A 16,642-nucleotide genomic window follows, 5' to 3' on the forward strand; every position below is an offset into this window, starting at 1 on the left:
AGCAATTATCGTTAAATGCCTACGGGACAACTGCCATGACCGGGTATTGAACCCACACTGTGCTGCTAGCAACAATAGAGCTTGGGTCCAGTGAACTAGACCACTCGGCCACGACACGCCAAGTGTTGTGTAATGCATGTGAATGACCCCAGTACAGTTTATCGTTAGGAAAAAGGAATTGCTTCTTTTTTTCTGTTTTCATTTTGAATCATTCCAGATAACTGTGTCTCTAAACATGGTGGGTGCTGGGTGCAATGATGCCATGTACTTGTGCATTGAGGTGCTGAAGGGCGCCAGTCCACTGCCCCCTTTCTCACTTTCATTCAGTCCGTCGTCTGCCAGATATGGCTCTGTGGAGATGCAGTGTGTGGGTATGTGTCAACCAGAAGTATCAGCTTGATCAATGTCCTTTTGTCGGCTCAGAACTATTATTTAATACATGCAGTTCGTATGGGTTTGATCAAACCTCGCTTTTGCATGTTTTGAAGCTCCTATAAATGTGGGGTTTATTGATCAAGAGTGGTCGTCATTTTCTGTGCAAACCATTTATTTCTTTATTTAGATTTTTTGTTCTTCTTCAAATATTTGCATTCTTCATTTTGTGACCTTTTATTAAAAAATTGCAAATAATAACCATAGCACTGAGCTGACGGTTTAATAATTTTGTGTGTTAAATTGTATAAATATGTTAGGACTTTTTTGGCAGTAAAGTCAAGAGTTACTTTAGTCAACCAAATTGGTGAAACTCGCAGCTGTAAATGCACTGTATCAAAGGTTTTGTATCAGATAGAGCATATCCTTGCAGAGTGTGGATAATTCTGAGCGTTTATTCACTTCTCAACTTGCTTGTCTCATAATGTCCGTTTGTTTTTTAATTGTTTATTTCTCGGATTGATCCAATGATATTTAATATTGCCTCATTTGGATGTTGATTTATCAGGACTGGAGGTACTTAGTGGGATTCTGTCCGTCAGCCCCACCACCCAGCTAGCTGCTTTCAAACCAAACCACAACATACAATTTGACGCTTCGTTCACCTCTTCTGCCGCAAGTGGTGGAGTGACGGGGACAGATCTGTGGGAACTGACTGTCTTTCCGGCAGTGAATCCTGATGGCCAAGGCACCACGGGACCTGCTTCTGCCGTCCCACTAGAAACCGGTAAGTCTATCATGAATGGTTCATTCTTAAATACAACATAGATAATGTTACTGATGAATGAACAGTTGCTCCAGGTAAAGATAGGGAGAAAATCTTGAAGTCCGTTGAAACATCAAGAGACCTTGAGGGCAAAGTTCATTTGACTGGCATTTCCCAGCGATGTTAAAAACGGTCACTCCCCACCATGTTTATATTGCATCTTTGAACATGGTTGCATGATCTCCTTTCAATGGGTATTTCACCTGTGACGTCCACTCATATTAAAATGTTTGTGTCTTGGGTTCTTTTGCTCAGGATTTTTTTTTTCCAATTAGATGAACTTCTCCTATTTAATTTATGGGAGTTACATTAACAAGCAACTGAGAGTGAAGTTGTGTGATAATAGGAAACACTGATGAATGGGAATATCACTGTGGGGAGCCCAGTGAAGGCCTTGGATGGTTGCTAGCTGCTGTGAGGACCAGCCTCCCTAACTGGTATCCCGTAAACATTCTCATCACGATGGGTTCCACACACAATGTGTTTTTGTGAAGACTGTTCCTAAAGCGCTTTGAATTGCTGTTTATTAGAATTTGTTTGTATTACTTTTATTGTTTCAACCCCTCACTCATAAGACATTTGCATGTTTTGTTTCCCTTACAGCTCATTTGAACACACCCTTCCCATCTGACGGTACACTATCACTGACAGGACTAATGGCCATCCTTCAGCTTGAGCCTGATGCCTGCTCGACCTACAGTTACTTGTGCTCCACATTAATGAAGAACTCTGCAGCCAATCCAGACTTCACTATGACCCCAACAGTGCTGACGAGTTGCTCTGCTTTGCTCTCCTGCAAAAGTAAGGGCAAATTTGCTCTGTCAGTAAACCCTACCCTTGATGTGTTCATGAAATTCAGGAAACACATTGGTTTTCATGCTTCAGCAGGGAACAACATGGGCTCGGGTGACTAGTTGAATAGACTAATGATTCAATACAACAGAACCATATGGTGTTACGAGCTCAAAAATCACCCTCACTGGGGTCAAAAATCACCCACACTGGGGTCAAAAATCACCCACACTGGGGTCAAAAAGCACCCACACTGGGGTCAAAAAGCACCCTCACTGGGATCAAAAATCACCCACACTGGGGTCAAAAATCACCCACACTGGGGTCAAAAAGCACCCTCACTGGGATCAAAGGACGCAAATGATTGGACAGTAGCTGTTTTTTTGTGCGTGAAAACATGCGTCGGTGTAGTGTTTCGCGTTATGCATGGGGTCTATACAACAACCACATTTATAGAGCATCAGGCCCGGTTCATACCTTTTTTTTTTTAAGTGCAAGCAATTTTGTTAAATTTCATTCGCTACATACTTCCTGTGAGTACGCGAAGCCAATTTTGTTGTCACATGGCTGTTTTTGCAGCGAATGTTTCTAAAGGAGTTAAGCGCATTTCAACTGGTGTGAATAATTGTTTATAGAGTTTGTGACGTCAAATTCATATCGCATTCGTATTCGCAGGAAGTGCGAACCGGGCTTTACTTATCAAAATGATTTCACAGCGCTGAACAGAGTATAGCTAGAGAATTAACCAAATAATAGAGTTAAACACTGCGCCATGGTTGGACTGGCTAGTCCAACTGGATTAACCTAGTCTTAGAACACTGTTTCTCTACTCACTTACAAGTTACAATTAATGTTAGTGGATAGTTTAAATAGTAGGTTTACTTTGTGCAAAAATTTGGACCGCGTGAGGGCGCTCTCAAAACATATTTTATTCACTTCCAAGGATTTATTCATTCATACCAAAAACAGTTATTGAAGACTGGAATACATTACCACCACAGACATCATATCCATCACGAACAATAAGAACTTTGATAAGAGCCATTATAATCCGCTTCTAAAGCAACGTAAAACTATGGTGCAACAAAAGTGACAGAATATTGATTAAAACTGTGCAGGACGAATCGCGTATACCCCTTGAAGTGATACAATTATTATTACAGTCAAAAACATGGCGCATTGATCTTCACCCCCATGAATTTTCATTGTGGACTCTGCTATAGTTGATAGAATCCTCTAAATTTCATTGTAGACACGGCTTTACTTGATAGAATCCTCTAAATTTCATTGTGGACACGGCTTTAGTTGATAGAATCCTCTAAATTTCATTGTGGACACGGCTTTAGTTGTTTTTTGTTCTTTCAATCAGATGTTGTTCTGACTAGCACCACAGCCTCCCCATCTGCTGGTGCCTCTGCCAACGGTCTCCCACTGTTTGAAGGTAAGAGTGGTCAAGTGATTTACTTTGATGCTACTCTTAACTCGGATGTGACTGGTGGGAGCGTTCCCAGTGGAACAGACCATTGGCAGTTCACAGTATCACCAGGTTCTACAACAGCTGCCCTCACCCAAGCACAGAAAGACTCTTTACTCACGGCTGGTACACCGCTTACGTTTACCAGGATCATGGTAAGTAAAGGTGGCTACGGGGCTCTGAGAGGGGTGTTTAAATCATATACCGGATTCTTTATCCTTGGTGAAAACAATACAATTATCAAAATCAAGAACATGAATTGCTCCTCCATATCTATTTAAAAGGACCAACAACTACTTTGAAACCATGTTGAATATGAAATTTGAAACTTGATTCATCGATTGATATTAATAAACTGTTTATTCGGCAGACCACTTTGGATCTTACCAATCAACGCTGTGAATCATTGGGTCAAGTCTGTGCTGAGGTCATGAGGAGTGCTGACGCTACACTCAATTTCGAACTTGATTCTAGTGCCCCTGAAAACACAGGATGTTTCACCCCGACATGTGAAGGTTGGTTTTACGTCCCTGGACATTATAGTGTCTCGAAATCGAAATGCGCCAATGTACCAAGGTCATTTCGGTTTACAGGCCTGATACTTCACGGAGGCAACGGAGGCGATTGCCTCCGTTGCCCCTTGCCATTGCCTTGGTGCCCTTGAAATGCTCCAGTAGAAATTTACATTTTCCTCATAGGGTGCCCTTTGCCAAAGAGAAAATGCCTTGGTGCCCTTGCCCTTTCAAAAACGAAGCATACAGCCCTGGGTTTAGTTAAATTGTTGTGTAACATCTTCTTTTTCTGCGCCTTCCCTTTTGTGAAACCACAAATATCTACCAAAAAGCATATGACCCCTTGACTGTGCTCTCTTTGTGAAATTCATAAAACTATCTTTTCAAAATCATTTAAAGGCAGTGGACACTATTGGTAATTGTCAAAGACTAGCCTTCACAGTTGGTGTACCTCAACATATGCATAAAGTAACAAACCCGTGAAAATTTGAGCTCAATATGTCATCGAACTTGCGAGATAATAATGAAAGAAAAATACACCCTTGTCACACGAAGTTGTGTGCGTTTAGATGGTTGATTTCGAGACCTCAAGTTCTAAATCTGAGGTCTCGAAATCAAATTCGTGGAAAATTACTTCGGTCTTGAAAACTATGGCACTTAAGAGGGTGCCGTTTCTCACAATTTTTATACTATCAACCTCGTCCCATTATTCGTTACCAAGAAAGGTTTTACGCTAACAATTATTTTGAGTAATTACCAATAGTGTCCACTGCCTTTAAGGTAGTTCTGTAAACAAAAGCTTCCTTTGCCTGAATTGTTTCGTTGCATTTTGAAGATCCTTATAGAGTTGTTTCCAGAAAAAACTATACACCCTTCTTAGTCAAAGAGCTTCAGACACTGTGATTTAGAGTTAAAAACAAAACAAATTACGAGTGGAATTTGAACCGACAACCTGCAGATCATCTTGACAACACTCTGGGCTACCTAGCCCTATGTTGGTAGTCTCCCTTTTTTGTCAATATCTTTGTTTGGGGGTGCCAGTCAGCAGCCATTCAACAACGTAACTGCCTTATTTTAACCGAGGATCACACCCCAGTTTACGATGCATACTGGGAAGCGGCAGTAGAGGATCAACCTTAAGGGGATGCAATTTTTTTTTTCAGATACAAATAGTTGTAGTTTATTAATTTTAAAATTTTGTGTTTATTTTTCCTAGGTATAAAGATCACAGCCCTAGCCATCAACGATGGTGTCACAAACTTTGCTCTAAAAGAGGGAGCCCAAGGACACATGATGACATTCTCCGTCACTGCAACACTCGACGCTAACTTCGGCAGTGTGCGGGGTTCAGACCAACTCTGGGATATCTTGGTCTATCTGTCCATGGACCAGCAAAAGAACTTGACAGTCTCATCGTTGGCCACCTTAACTGGCTGGCAGACCCAAGGTACTATCTTGAGTTACATGCCAAGTTAAAAAAAACGACCATAAGTTTATGTTGCCCTAAAGGCTATGCCCTAAAGAACTCCCTCAGCCAACTCTGGTCTACACCAACATGTCTGGTCTAGTTGTGGTGTAATTTTAAGCAGACACCGTGGTCCAGAAGCAGACTGGATGACTTGGAATCACAAGGTTGTGGGTTAAAATCAGGCCAAGCTAACCGCTGATTTCACAATGACGAGAATAAGTACTGCTGTCTAGTTACTGAATCACAATTTCCTGATTTGTGCAATTCATTTAATAAAAAAAAATTTAAAAATATGGCACACAGCCATCTTGTACTTTTGTTCTCTCCCTTACTTATCAGTTTAACCTGAGTGAGGTTATTGTATTAGTGAAGTTAATAACAAAAAATTCCCTTGATTCAGTAAAAGCAAAAGTCCCCGCCAAATTCCTACCTTCCACCCAGGTAGTAGTTAAAAAGCAGGACAGATCTTTTCAGAACTGAAGGTAAATTATTACAAACTGAATTACTTCTTTACTATGTTTGTTCAGATTTTATCGCTGGAACACAGGGTACATTTAACAATGTTCAGGTGTCCCTCAACTTGGACTCGACCTGTGAGAGAATGCAGTTCTTGTGCATTGATCTGCGCAAAGCAAGCGGGCAAAACTTCAAGCTTGATCCAGCATCCAATGTTTTGAAGACCTGTAAACCAGTCACAGGGTGTAATGGTAAGTCGTTTGTTTGGTGTGCTTTTCAGACTAGTTTCCCCTTCTCCGTTTCCCTGTACCCGCTGGGATTATTACTGAACTGAATTTTTTCATTTTTAAAGAATGTCTGTAACAACATTGCTTCGTATTTTTTAATGTTTTTTTTTTTACAGTCCTGGGTGTGTCTTCTACAATGGACCTATGTCTCACTGTGTTTTCCTTTGTTGTTGTTGATTTCTTCGAATGAAAACAGTTTTCGGCTTAAGTGTGGCAACGTACACCAGCTTTCACATCCCACTAATTTGGCTTTGGTCTGATTCCCGGCTAAGGCTATATGTGAAGAGAAAGAAGCATTTGTTCTCTCCTATGAGGCCAAGAATGTTTTTCTCAGGGCCCTCTTAGTATCCTCCATTTCCTTCCTGAAAAATCAAACACTTTTGATTTCTGGTTGTGCTCCATGTTCATGGGTCAATGTGGCTAGCTGTTTAAGGCACTCTTACATGCCAGTAGCTCGAACACGTAGTAGCCGCTGCAAGTAACGATGTTTAGCCTCCCAAATTATTATTACTAATAAAAACCAATGCTTTTGCATCTCATTAAATACAGGTGTAGAAATAACAGACTCAGCAGTGGCAATCACCAGTGGGGGTCCAGTCGTCGAGGGCGTTGCCTCAAACTCTCCCGCAGTGGGCGTCGCCGTGACCTTCGCAGCCACCAGCGCTGAGGTCACTGGTTCAAACTTTTGGAACGTGACTGTATTTGGGAGTAACAGTGATGTGGGTAGTGGTGACAAAATCGCTGAGCAGTCCTCCCTGACTAGCGGGAACCCTGTTGCATCAACCACAGTGAACCTTGACCCTATCACTTGGAATGTTGATTTGACCGATATATTGTGTAGTGCAATTACGCATGTTTGTGTCCAAGTAGAGAAGAGCTCTGATGCACCATTTTCTGTCATACCTGCTGAGAGTTTTCTGATATGTTCACCGCTACAATGTGAGGGTAAGCACACAGCTCTCTAAGCACCCTTACCGAATTAGGGTGTGGTCATCTTCCAACATTATAACAACGAAATACATCTCAGTTAAAAAAAACAGACAAAATATTTGACAGAAATAATGTTAAAGTTACATTGCATACCGCACATTCATAATAGAAAAAAATAAAGTTGAAATGTGTCCAACTCTTGCTGCAAATAGTTGAGACATCATAATTTACATCCACATTTCAATGCAGCACGATACGGCCATTACACCGTAGGTTCCTTTTTGAACAGTAGTCATCAGAAAAACTACCTGTAACTCAAAATGAATATATCTGTTTACATTAAGTTGTTGTTTCTTTTCTCTGGATTAGGAATTGTCATAACAAGTGAGGATTTCTCTTTAACCAGCAACGTCATTTACGAAGCTATGGACAACCAGGTGCTGATGGTGATGCAAATATCTGCAAACGCTGCTGGGAATGGCGCATCCATACCAGGTACATGCTCATTCATCAGACTAGCTCCCCCCCCAACCACTCTACCCACTCGTCACTAACATCCAAAATAGAAGCACTTTTTACTTGCCATCTTTTTAGTGCAAGTTTGTATAGTATGTAAATGTGAACTGTTTTGAGCTGGGTCTGGGAGGGCACATCTTTTTTAATTACAGTTTGTTTTACTTTTGCCCTTCCCTGGACGGCATGTGCTTGTTTGGTCTGAAGTTAAAATAAATATAAATGAAATAAAAACACTGAATTTCAATAGCGAGCGACTTCCATGTACCAAAAGTGACTGCTCTGTTTGTACATGTCAAAACTTACAAGCGCTTATAAAGTGCTGGAAGAAAGCTTGTACGTTGGTGTCAAAAGGCAGTTGGACTCAATTAAGTTCTGTAGTTTACAGAATGTGGGTTCGAATCCTGACCTGGTCATTCACCTTGAGCAAGGCACTTTATCATAATTGCTTCTCTGCACCAAATGGGTACTGGCAAGAGTAATCTACGATGGGCGGGCATACTGCCAGTACAGGCCAAATAGAACAAATATTCTCAGTCATTTAATATCAATGAAACCGGATATAAAGACCGATCTGATAAAGCCATACTGGCTCTGGATAGGCTTTTACCTTACCATTGCATACAATAATAATAATAATAATCAATAATAATAACCAGTTTTTATATAGTGCTTTTCACACCCAAAGGGCGTCTCAAAGTGCCTCCAGTATCATACATACCCCTGGTCACTGGGCCTTAAATCATTCCTTAAACCATCTCAGCTCTCTGGGGACTATACAGCCGGTGCACTATTAATATGCATTACGCGGCTGAATCAATCACAAGCCCCTGCAGGTGCACTATTAATATGCATTACGCGGCTGAATCAATCACAAGCCTCTGCAGGTGCACTATTAATATGCATTACGCGGCTGAATCAATCACAAGCCTCTGCAGGTGCACTATTAATATGCATTACGCGGCTGAATCAATCACAAGCCTCTGCAGGTGCACTATTAATATGCATTACGCGGCTGAATCAATCACAAGCCCCTGCAGGTGCACTATTAATATGCATTACGCGGCTGAATCAATCACAAGCCCCTGCAGGTGCACTATTAATATGCATTACGCGGCTGAATCAATCACAAGCCCCTGCAGGTGCACTATTAATATGCATTACGCGGCTGAATCAATCACAAGCCCCTGCAGGTGCACTATTAATATGCATTACGCGGCTGAATCAATCACAAGCCCCTGCAGGTGCCCACTTACCCCTGGGTGGAGAGAAACTTGTAGTCAAGTGTCTTGCTCAGGGACACAAGTGTCACAACTCCCCAACCCACACTCTATATAGAATCACAAGAGCTATGAGTGTGGTGCTATTATCTGCTCTGCTATGACACCCTACATACATCAGAGGAGAATGAGAGGGAACCAATTACTCAGTGGTTGATGCGTGATTTGATAGCACACTCTTTCACTAGATGAGAGGGAACCAATTACTCAGTGGTTGATGCGTGATTTGATAGCACACTCTTTCACTAGATGAGAGGGGACCAATTACGCAGTGGTTGATGCGTGATTTGATAACACACTCTTTCACTAGATGAGAGGGAACCAATTGCTCAGTGGTTGATGCGTGATTTGATAACACACTCTTTCACTAGATGAGAGGGGACCAATTACTCAGTGGTTGATGCGTGATTTGATAGCACACTCTTTCACTAGATGAGAGGGAACCAATTACGCAGTGGTTGATACGTGATTTGATAACACACTCTTTCACTAGATGAGAGGGAACCAATTACTCAGTGGTTGATGCGTGATTTGATAACACACTCTTTCACTAGATGAGAGGGAACCAATTACTCAGTGGTTGATGCGTGATTTGATAACACACTCTTTCACTAGATGAGAGGGAACCAATTACTCAGTGGTTGATGTGTGATTTGATAACACACTCTTTCTTTAGATGAGAGGGAACCAATTACTCAGTGGTTGATGCGTGATTTGATAACACACTCTTTCTTTAGATGAGAGGGAACCAATTACTCAGTGGTTGATGCGTGATTTGATAGCACACTCTTTCTCTAGATTAGAGGGAACCAATTACTCAGTGGTTGATGCGTGATTTGATAACACACTCTTTCTTTAGATGAGAGGGAACCAATTACTCAGTGGTTGATGCGTGATTTGATAGCACACTCTTTCTCTAGATTAGAGGGAACCAATTACTCAGTGGTTGATGCGTGATTTGATAGCACACTCTTTCACTAGATGAGAGGGAACCAATTACTCAGTGGTTGATGCGTGATTTGATAACACACTCTTTCACTAGATGAGAGGGGACCAATTACTCAGTGGTTGATGCGTGATTTGATAACACACTCTTTCACTAGATGAGAGGGGACCAATTACTCAGTGGTTGATGCGTGATTTGATAGCACACTCTTTCACTAGATGAGAGGGGACCAATTACTCAGTGGTTGATGCGTGATTTGATAGCACACTCTTTCTCTAGATTAGAGGGAACCAATTACTCAGTGGTTGATGTGTGATTTGATAGCACACTCTTTCTCTAGATGAGAGGGAACCAATTACTCAGTGGTTGATGCGTGATTTGATAGCACACTCTTTCTCTAAATGAGAGGGGACCAATTACTCAGTGGTTGATGTGTGATTTGATAGCACACTCTTTCTCTAAATGAGAGGGGACCAATTACTCAGTGGTTGATGTGTGATTTGATAGCACACTCTTTCTCTAAATGAGAGGGGACCAATTACTCAGTGGTTGATGTGTGATTTGATAGCACACTCTTTCTCTAAATGAGAGGGGACCAATTACTCAGTGGTTGATGTGTGATTTGATAGCACACTCTTTCTCTAAATGAGAGGGGACCAATTACTCAGTGGTTGATGTGTGATTTGATAGCACACTCTTTCACTAGATGAGAGGGAACCAATTACTCAGTGGTTGATGTGTGATTTGATAACACACTCTTTCACTAGATGAGAGGGAACCAATTACTCAGTGGTTGATGTGTGATTTGATAGCACACTCTTTCTCTAAATGAGAGGGGACCAATTACTCAGTGGTTGATGTGTGATTTGATAGCACACTCTTTCTCTAAATGAGAGGGGACCAATTACTCAGTGGTTGATGTGTGATTTGATAGCACACTCTTTCACTAGATGAGAGGGAACCAATTACTCAGTGGTTGATGCGTGATTTGATAACACACTCTTTCTTTAGATGAGAGGGAACCAATTACTCAGTGGTTGATGCGTGATTTGATAGCACACTCTTTCTCTAGATTAGAGGGAACCAATTACTCAGTGGTTGATGCGTGATTTGATAACACACTCTTTCTTTAGATGAGAGGGAACCAATTACTCAGTGGTTGATGCGTGATTTGATAGCACACTCTTTCTCTAGATTAGAGGGAACCAATTACTCAGTGGTTGATGTGTGATTTGATAGCACACTCTTTCTCTAGATGAGAGGGAACCAATTACTCAGTGGTTGATGCGTGATTTGATAGCACACTCTTTAACTAGATGAGAGGGAACCAATTACTCAGTGGTTGATGCGTGATTTGATAGCACACTCTTTCACTAGATGAGAGGGGACCAATTACTCAGTGGTTGATGCGTGATTTGATAGCACACTCTTTCTCTAGATGAGGGGGAACCAATTACTCAGTGGTTGATGCGTGATTTGATAACACACTCTTTCACTAGATGAGAGGGAACCAATTACTCAGTGGTTGATGTGTGATTTGATAACACACTCTTTCACTAGATGAGAGGGGACCAATTACTCAGTGGTTGATGCGTGATTTGATAGCACACTCTTTCTCTAGATGAGAGGGAACCAATTACTCAGTGGTTGATGCGTGATTTGATAGCACACTCTTTCACTAGATGAGAGGGGACCAATTACTCAGTGGTTGATGCGTGATTTGATAACACACTCTTTCACTAGATGAGAGGGGACCAATTACTCAGTGGTTGATGCGTGATTTGATAGCACACTCTTTCTCTAGATGAGAGGGAACCAATTACTCAGTGGTTGATGTGTGATTTGATAACACACTCTTTCACTAGATGAGAGGGGACCAATTACTCAGTGGTTGATGCGTGATTTGATAGCACACTCTTTCACTAGATGAGAGGGAACCAATTACTCAGTGGTTGATGCGTGATTTGATAGCACACTCTTTAACTAGATGAGAGGGGACCAATTACTCAGTGGTTGATGCGTGATTTGATAGCACACTCTTTCACTAGATGAGAGGGGACCAATTACTCAGTGGTTGATGTGTGATTTGATAACACACTCTCTCTCTAGATGAGGGGGAACCAATTACTCAGTGGTTGATGCGTGATTTGATAGCACACTCTTTCTCTAGATTAGAGGGAACCAATTACTCAGTGGTTGATGCGTGATTTGATAGCACACTCTTTCTCTAGATTAGAGGGAACCAATTACTCAGTGGTTGATGCATGCTTTTATAGAATGGAATAACCAAAGGACTACATAAATTCGCCAAAATATGTGGATATTTATTCAAAATCACAAACTCAGAGCTACTGGTATGTTTATCCCAAGGTCACTGGTCGCAGGTTCAAATCCGATTCTAGTTTATTTGTTTTTGTTTACCTCAAAATTGTAATCCTTTTAGATTCTTATGAGTGATTTGTTGTTATGACTCTTTAGATTCGTCGGCAACCAACATTTGGGATGTGACGTTGTTTCTGAATTCAGCTGCCACTGGGGACGGCACAACATTCGCTTCTGCCTCTGCGAGTAACCCAAAGCAGTCCGAGAGAGACCAGGGGGTAAGCTCCACCAACCCCTTGATGTTCACCGAGTACACCTTCCCTCTAGTGACCGACGACCTGCGATGTGGTGCTGCCCTCTATGTTTGCCTTGACTTATCGGAGAGTACTTTAGCTTCGATTGATTACAGCATTAGCTTCCCTCCGAGTCCAACTTGCAAAGAAATCACTTGCAAAGGTACGTATCTTTTATTTATTTAGTATGAGTAGGATAACAGGCGAGTAAACATGGCCACAGTAATTGAGACAAGTTATGAATTTGTGTTGCAGGAGTCACCTTTGTGTCAGCCAGTGTAACAACACCTCCAACCACCAGGCTTATTGAGAATGAGCTAGCACATCCCGTGGACCTCACCTTTATCGCAGTCACAGCCACAGACACTGCAGTCCTTCAAACCGGTGCCGATTTATGGATCCTAAAGGTCTATGCCAGCAAGATGGCCGATGGAAGTGGCTTGCGCTACGCCGAGCAGGACGCAATGCTGACCCGCTCTCAGAAGAACACTCTCTTGAATTTGGACGACTCTGTGACATTTACTGTGAATGAAGTGCTTGATCTGGGTGGCTTTGTATGCCCAGGGGTCACTGGTTATCTGTGTGCAGAGCTTCAACGTGACCTAGCGTCAGACCCGCCGTTTACTATTCAAGGTTCTCCGATTCCTCTTGTCGCATGCAAGGAAGTTGAATGTCAAGGTAAATCCTTAGCATCCTCATTTGAGTATTTATATGAGATTGACAAGCCTTACACACTAAAGCTTACAATTTAATTTTTTTACATATAAAAGCACCAACCCTTTTTCAAACCAGAGTTTTGAGAATTGATTGACGTTACTATTTGGTTTTTCCCTTGCCCCGATGGTGTAAGCACTGTATTCTCAGTACTTTGGTTTAACCCTTGCCCCGATGTGTGTAAGCACTGTATTCTTAGTACTTTGGTTTAACCCTTGCCCCGATGTGTGTAAGCACTGTATTCTCAGTACTTTGGTTTAACCCTTGCCCCGGTGTGTGTAAGCACTTGATTCTCAGTACTTTGGTTTAACCCTTGCCCCGATGTGTGTAAGCACTGTATTCTCAGTACTTTGGTTTTACCCTTGCCCCGATGTGTGTAAGCAATGTATTCTCAGTACTTTGGTTTAACCCTTGCCCCGATGTGTGTAAGCACTGTATTCTTAGTACTTTGGTTTAACCCTTGCCCCGATGTGTGTAAGCACTGTATTCTCAGTACTTTGGTTTAACCCTTGCCCCGATGTGTGTAAGCACTGTATTCTCAGTACTTTGGTTTAACCCTTGCCCCGATGTGTGTAAGCACTGTATTCTCAGTACTTTGGTTTAACCCTTGCCTCGATGTGTGTAAGCACTGTATTCTCAGTACTTTGGTTTTACCCTTGCCCCGATGTGTGTAAGCACTGTATTCTCAGTACTTTCGTTTTACCCTTGCCCCGATGTGTGTAAGCACTGTATTCTCAGTACTTTGGTTTAACCCTTGCCCCGATGTGTGTAAGCACTGTATTCTCAGTACTTTGGTTTAACCCTTGCCCCGATGTGTGTAAGCACTGTATTCTTAGTACTTTGGTTTAACCCTTGCCCCGATGGTGTAAGCACTGTATTCTCAGTACTTTGGTTTAACCCTTGCCCCGATGTGTGTAAGCACTGTATTCTCAGTACTTTGGTTTAACCCTTGCCCCGATGTGTGTAAGCACTGTATTCTCAGTACTTTGGTTTAACCCTTGCCCCGATGTGTGTAAGCACTGTATTCTTAGTACTTTGGTTTAACCCTTGCCCCGATGTGTGTAAGCACTGTATTCTCAGTACTTTGGTTTAACCCTTGCCCCGGTGTGTGTAAGCACTGTATTCTCAGTACTTTGGTTTAACCCTTGCCCCGATGTGTGTAAGCACTGTATTCTCAGTACTTTGGTTTTACCCTTGTCCCGATGTGTGTAAGCACTGTATTCTCAGCACTTTGGTTTTACCCTTGCCCCGATGTGTGTAAGCACTGTATTCTTAGTACTTTGGTTTTACCCTTGCCCCGATGTGTGTAAGCACTGTATTCTCAGTACTTTGGTTTTACCCTTGCCCCGATGTGTGTAAGCACTGTATTGATAGTACTTTGGTTTAACCCTTGCCTCGATGTGTGTAAGCACTGATTCTTAGCACTTTGGTTTTACCCTTGCCCCGATGTGTGTAAGCACTGTATTCTCAGTACTTTGGTTTAACCCTTGCCCCGATGTGTGTAAGCACTGTATTCTCAGTACTTTGGTTTAACCCTTGCCCCGATGTGTGTAAGCACTGTATTCTTAGTACTTTGGTTTTACCCTTGCTCCGATGTGTGTAAGCACTGTATTCTTAGTACTTTGGTTTTACCCTTGCCCCGATGTGTGTAAGCACTGTATTCTCAGTACCTTCAAGAGTTCTGAGAAACAATAATATAACAGGCATATTACATGTTAGGATTCAAACCCATAACCTTTGCCAATCTGGAGTAGATGTCTTACAAACTACACCACAGAATTCGCCCGGTAGCTAGAGACAGTTTGAATCCTATGTTTTAGCAGCGATGTTTCCATAGATGTTAAATATACATAATAATTTGCATCAGGGATAAATAATATTATTTATTGATGATATTTCATTGTTCTTTTTACTGTAGGTGTTTTGATTAACAATATTGTTTTGTCGAGTTTACCTCCGGCCATTATTGAGAGAGATACAGTAGCAGTGATGTTGACTGCGACAGTTAGTGTTGGGGGTGCAGATGCCTCTGGAACAATGCTCTGGGAAATGTCCGCTTCATTACTCGATGGAACTGTAAGTTTCAGACTCTTTTGGTCTAACTCTTTATTTAGGTTTTTTTTCAAAGTTTGTTGACATTTTGAAGTGGGTATTGGGTGGTTGTTTGTTTGCTTAATTGTTGGGTGTTTGATATCTTGTGGGGGAGTCTGTTGTGGTGTTTATTGTTGTCGGTTTGTTTGTTTGTTTGTCACTGCTTAGTGAAGAATGTTTTTTGAGTTGGATTGGGATCTCACCGAGTTTGTACTTTTGTTTTCAATCAGACATTGTTGTCAACAGTGCCAGTCGACCTTGGCGAACAAGCCAACAATGATGTCATCAACGGACAGCCAATCAGCTTCAGTAATGTTACATTACCCTTTGACCTCTCTCAACTGATTTGTCCAAGTAACGGCACAGTCACACTCTGTATTGACTTGTCACGAGCTGGAGGTTCTAATGTGAATTTCACTGTGACAGGAGCCACGCAGCAGTGCACCGACGTTCCTTGCAAAGGTATAGGTTACTTTTATATGGAACCCTTGGCCCAATGTCATAAAGCTTTTTTTAAGAGCAGAAACTCACGATTATCAAGAATATTAGCTTCCCAGATTAAATTCCAGTTGAACCTAGTTAACTGGGGTCAACTGGTTGAATTGGATAGTGTCCAATTTCCATTTAAAACCAACTGGTTTACACTGAGTTTAACTAGGTTAACTATGTTTAATTGTTTAAACCAACTGGTTTTTCATCAACTGGTTTTCAGCTGGTTCCAGTTAAACCAAGTTTAACTAGTAACTGGAATTTCGACCTGGGTTAGTAAAACTAAAAAGTGAACCATGCAGTCACATACATGTACAATTCAAGTAAGTTTAGCTGGAAACCTGTAAGCAATTTGCAATGAATCGATCAGTGGCCGTTGATGCCATGGTAAGAACTTTTGATCTCTAGATGCCCTTAATGACCTTTGTAACCTCTGTGACCTCTATTTTCCTATCCTCTGTGGTAATGACTCAATGGTAATGACCCCGAGGTAAAGACCTTTGCCCTCTAGATGCCCTCAGTGACCTCCATTGTGACCTCAATTGTGACCTCTATTGTCCTCTCCTCTGTCTTTAGGTGTTGTGATTGTCCAGAGCTCTGCTTCTGCAACGGCAACCAGCGGAGACCTGAAGGAGGGACGAGCAAACAATCCTGTCATTTTGGATCTTTCCTTCACCTCAACTGGTGCTAGTGTAGATGGCATCGGACTGTGGTCTTTAGCAGTCTTTGGTAACAGTCAAGAAAATGGCTTGGGTAAGTAGAAGAGACTTTTCTATTTATTTATCAGGTATGTAAATTCTCCTTATTTAACCGAAAATCATTCTTTTCAACTCCCCCTTCCCCCACAAAAAAAAAAATAATTAAATTAAAATAAATG

General features: G+C 41.7%; 1 protein-coding gene across 1 annotated transcript in view; it reads left to right on the top strand.

The window, feature by feature from the left end:
* Positions 1-16,642, top strand: part of LOC117291201 — a 71,095-nt gene that overhangs the window by 12,901 nt on the left and 41,552 nt on the right. Inside the window, exons 7-20 of the mRNA XM_033772800.1 lie at positions 218-371; positions 941-1,159; positions 1,802-1,999; positions 3,360-3,619; positions 3,835-3,979; positions 5,193-5,423; positions 5,972-6,151; positions 6,737-7,132; positions 7,487-7,612; positions 12,335-12,634; positions 12,727-13,149; positions 15,104-15,261; positions 15,507-15,738; positions 16,342-16,518. Coding sequence (XP_033628691.1) covers positions 218-371; positions 941-1,159; positions 1,802-1,999; positions 3,360-3,619; positions 3,835-3,979; positions 5,193-5,423; positions 5,972-6,151; positions 6,737-7,132; positions 7,487-7,612; positions 12,335-12,634; positions 12,727-13,149; positions 15,104-15,261; positions 15,507-15,738; positions 16,342-16,518 — 3,199 coding nt within the window. The remainder of the gene's footprint in view (positions 1-217; positions 372-940; positions 1,160-1,801; positions 2,000-3,359; positions 3,620-3,834; positions 3,980-5,192; positions 5,424-5,971; positions 6,152-6,736; positions 7,133-7,486; positions 7,613-12,334; positions 12,635-12,726; positions 13,150-15,103; positions 15,262-15,506; positions 15,739-16,341; positions 16,519-16,642) is intronic.

The sequence above is a fragment of the Asterias rubens genome, chromosome 6, assembly GCF_902459465.1.
Source record: "Asterias rubens chromosome 6, eAstRub1.3, whole genome shotgun sequence".
NCBI classification, from domain to species: Eukaryota; Metazoa; Echinodermata; class Asteroidea; order Forcipulatida; family Asteriidae; genus Asterias; species Asterias rubens.